This window comes from Rhinopithecus bieti, unplaced genomic scaffold (genome assembly GCF_001698545.2).
Source record: "Rhinopithecus bieti isolate Rb0 unplaced genomic scaffold, ASM169854v2 scaffold_32081, whole genome shotgun sequence".
Lineage (NCBI taxonomy): Eukaryota > Metazoa > Chordata > Mammalia > Primates > Cercopithecidae > Rhinopithecus > Rhinopithecus bieti.
In genome coordinates, this window is record NW_016814436.1 from 3,087,578 (window position 1) to 3,092,168 (window position 4,591).

Below are 4,591 nucleotides of genomic sequence, written 5' to 3' on the forward strand. Positions count from 1 at the left end.
TTTTTTTTTTTTTTTTTTTTTTTTTGTAAAAGGTCTTTATTCTAGAAGCTGGAGAGAAATCAATAGAATAAATACAAGGTTGAGATCATGGGGCCAGCCATGGCATGGGGCAGAGGAATGACCCTAGCAAACCACTCCAAAGTCCCCTGAGTTAAGACCCTACAGCTGGCCGGGTGCGGTGGCTCAAGCCTGTAATCCCAGCACTTTGGGAGGCCAAGATGGGCGGATCACGAGGTCAGGAGATCGAGACCGTCCTGGCTAACACAGTGAAACCCCGTCTCTACTAAAAAATACAAAAAAACTAGCCGGGCGAGGTGGTGGGCGCCTGTAGTCCCAGCTACTCCGGAGGCTGAGGCAGGAGAATGGTGTAAACCCGGGAGGTGGAGCTTGCAGTCAGCTGAGATCCGGCCACTGCACTCCAGCCTGGGTGACAGAGAAACTCCGTCTCAAAAAAAAAAAAAAAAAACCCTACAGCTACCAGTGCACAAAAAGTGACAGGTTTCAAGTTTCGAAATTCCCATGGAGTAAATTCTTCACGAAGTCAATGTCTAAACCTGGTGCCAGTGTTACATCCATCCCTTCACTTCCCTGCACTGTCCAAAGAGAGTCAGGCCACATCCCAAGTCCTAGCTGGCTTTTAAAATCACAAGCCAGGCCGGGCGCGGTGGCTCAAGCCTGTAATCCCAGCACTTTGGGAGGCCGAGACGGGCGGATCACGAGGTCAGGAGATCGAGACCATCCTGGCTAACACGGTGAAACCCCGTCTCTACTAAAAAATACAAAAAAATTAGCCGGGCGAGGTGGCGGGCGCCTGTAGTCCCAGCTACTCAGGAGGCTGAGGCAGGAGAATGGCGTGAACCCGGGAGGCGGAGCTTGCAGTGAGCCGAGATCCGGCCACAGCACTCCAGCCTGGGCGGCAGAGCGAGACTCCGTCTCAAAAAATAAAAAAAATAAAAATAAATAAAATCACAAGCCAGTTCCTGAGATCGAACGTGTGATTTTACCAGAAGGGCACTTCCATCCTGGGGCGATTCCACATTGGACTGGTACAAGGAGACCCCACAGTCCAAAAAAGCCAAAACAAATATTAAATGTCAGGAAATCTGTTATGTGGGGGTGGAGTTCTGTGAACATAAAGGGAACTGAAACCAACCACACCAGAGGCCTGCGGATTCTGCGTGGAGGCTGCCTCTTCCCACTAAACCACCAGCCCCAGGGTCCCCCGCCACCTCCCCGGCGTCTGACCCGTCTCCATCATCATCACCCCCTCTCGGAGGTCCCACACTATCAACACCTCCATTCTCAGCTTACTTCACACTGGACACTAATTCCCCAAACACCTTTTTTCTTTGTTTTTGTTTTTTCAGGTTATTGAGGTGAAAAACAAGGAGAAAAAGGAAGAGAAAAGACCAACTGTGGATCAGATTACAGAACTGCTTTATGCCTTAGTTTCCTTACTTACAAAGTAGGAAGAATAATAGTGCCCACCCTCCTAATGTTCTAGTGAAGACTAAATGAGGTAAAATATGTGAAGCACTTGCCCCAGAGTCTGAAGCAAAAGTGAGTATGTGTCACTATTAATTATTATCATATTAGTGTTAATATGTAATAACATTATTGGTTAATATGTAATAACATTCTAAGCTCTAAGGAGCTTAGAAGGGAGAAATAAAAACCAGACCAACCCACCCTTGGTGCTACCAAATATCTTGGTGCAGAAAAACAAAGTCACCAGCCTTAGCACTGGGACACGCCAGACGCACGCTCAGATACAAGCTTGTTTCTAGCCCCTGCCTTGCTCTCCAAGGCTAGATCAAGCTTGCCTCCCCCCAGAAGATGCTCCTCAATGCCCACTGACATCAAAATATTCAATCCCCAGCACTCTGGGAGGCCAAGGTGGGGGAATCACTCGAGCCCAGGAGTTTTAGATAACTTCTGATCCAATAGAAAGCTCTAGAGCACACAAAGCAAATATACTTCATCAGTCCAGCTGTAGTTTCTCTGTAAAAAACTTCGAATGACTTCCAAGTTCAAAAAAAATTTAAAGACAACAGCATGATTGCTAAAGATTCATGTGGTCAAAGACTAGAAGTATAGACACAATGAAGGTGTTCCCTCAGGGGAATTGTGGGTGATTTCTCCTTAAAAAAAATGCCTTTTATTGTGCTATCCAATCAACTAAAATCATGAGAGAGGAGAAAGCGGTTTGATATAAAGTAAGCACTCGGGATTCAGTGAAACCAGAAGAGAAACTAGCCCCTTCCCTTGCTCCCTGGACAACAGTGGAGTGGAACAAAGCAAACTCTAGATTATCACAACGATAAGCCTAGAAGTACATTGGGTATATGCATTTTCATCCTGAGTCAGAACTACCATGCTTTTCTTTAAAAAAAAAAAAAAAAAGACCATTATTCCTGGCCAGGCATGGTGGGTCATGCCTGTAATCCCAGCACTTTGGGAGATTGAGTCAGGTGGGTCACCTGATGTCAGGAGTTCAAGACCAGCCTGGCCAACATGGTGAAACTCCTTCTCTACTAAAAATACAAAAAATTAGCTGGGCATGGTGGTGGGCACCTGTAATCCCAGCTACTCAGGAGGCTGAGGCAGGAGAATCACTTGAACCTGGGAGCCAGAAGTGGCAGTGAGCCAAGATCACACCATTACAACACTCCAGCCTGGGCAACAAGAGTAAAACTCCATATCGGAAAAAAAAAAAAAAAAAAATCATTATTCCTTGGGGGAAACAGTACCTGTATCAAGATATTTTGGTCCAGGCACAGTGTCTCAGGCCTGCAATCCCAGCACTTTGGGAGGCTGAGATAGAAGGATCCTTTGAGCCCAAGAGTTCGACACCAGCCTGGGCAACATGGAGAGACTCCTGTCTCTAAAAAACTTTTATTTTATTTTTATTTATTTTTTGGGACAGAGTCTTGCTCTGTCACCTAGGCTGGAGTGCAGTGGCACTATCTCAGCTCACTGCAACCTCCACCTCCTGGGTTCAAGCAATTCTCCTGCCTCCTCCTGAGCAGCTAGGATTACAGGTGCACGCCACCATGCTGGGCTAATTTTTGTATTTTTTTTTTAGTAGAGACGGGGTTTCACCATGTTGGCCAGGTTGGTCTTAAACTCCTAACCTTGTGATCCACCCGCCTCGGCCTCCCAAAGTGCTGGGATTACAGGTGTGAGCCACTGCGCCCAGCCTTAAAAAAATGTTAAAATTATCCAGGCATGGTGACACATGCCTGTAATAACCAGCTACTAGGGAGGCTGAGGTAGGAAGGATCACTTGAGCCCAGAGGATGGAGGCTGCAGTAAGCTGTGATTGTGCCACTGAGCTCCAGCTTGGGCAACAGAGCAAGACCCCGTCTTTAAAAAAAAAAAAAAAAAAAAAAAAATCCTTCAATATCTATAAACAAAAGCCACAGCCCAGTAACCAAGAGAGGGCTGCTCTTCAGTCATCCCAGAGATGGTGCTTAATGGGGCCTGGGAGTCAGGTCCCAGTTCAGATACCTGCTCTGCTGACCCTGGGCAAGTAGACGTCACCCTCTCGGCCTTGGTTTGCTCATCTGTAAAAGGGGAATATTCCTGCCGGGCCTTCCCACCCACCAGGTTTTTGCAGTCTGAAATGAGAGACTGTCTCTACAGTGCTGAGGGCAACAAGAGAAATACGAAGGCTTCTAGTAAGTGCCCTCAACCTCTGCTTTTTTATAACATGGTTAACAACCAGGCAGGGCTACCCCTCCCCCAGTGTTCAGTCGTAAACGTTTGGATCCCCAAATCTGTGTAAATTCCAAAGGGTGTCGTTTGAGCCAAGGAGAGAGCTTGCCCATTCCAACTCAGGGGTGTGGGAGTGCAATTTCTCGGCCCCTTTCCAACCCCACCCTACTCCGCCCAGGGACACCCGCGGCGCGCCCTCACCTCTGCCCAGGACGCGTCCTCTCTCCAGGTGCCGCCGGGGCACCGTGAACGTGTAGCTCTCGGCGTCAAAGCCGGGGTGGCAAGGCTCCGGCTCCTGGCAGAACCAAGACGAGACCTGGGGTGGGGGAAAGGTAGATGGAACCGGGTGACTCGGAGGATTCCCTCCAGCTCACCGAAACCAACAACGCCGCCCCTCCCTCGCTCCCGGCGTCGGGATTGGGGAGGACCCCGCCCCAACCCCGGGCCGGGCGGGCAGCGACGTCACCCTCCCCACCCCGAAACCTACGGCCGCCAAGCCCCAGGAACTCCCGGAAGGGGGCCGCCGAGTCACCCCCTCGAGACCTAGCCCATCTTTCTTTTCGGTCTTCTTTCTCATTTTATTGGAGATGTCTTTATTCTCCCCAACCCCACTTTCCTTAGACTGGGAATGTACCACTCCTCAGAGCGAGGGGCGCTCCCACCTCCCCCGACCCCACTTTCTTATCCCTGGGACTCCCACTCCTATTTACGACCTTTCTTGGCATGGCAGGTGCCTTTATTTCTACGGATGCCCCTCTCCTTCCCTCGAGGATCGTCCCCGCGACTCCTGGCTCCCCCTCGACTTGCACCGGGGCTCCCCTTCTCCACACTCCACCCCCCACACCCCGCTCCACGCCCCCCCCCCCCCCCCCCC

At 50.0% G+C, this 4,591-nt stretch overlaps 1 protein-coding gene across 1 annotated transcript in view; it reads right to left on the reverse strand.

Annotated features, from left to right (window-relative positions):
- CDH1 (cadherin 1) overlaps positions 1-4,591 on the reverse strand; it is a 104,437-nt gene that overhangs the window by 99,038 nt on the left and 808 nt on the right. Inside the window, 1 exon segment of the mRNA XM_017850816.1 lies at positions 3,919-4,033. Coding sequence (XP_017706305.1) covers positions 3,919-4,033 — 115 coding nt within the window.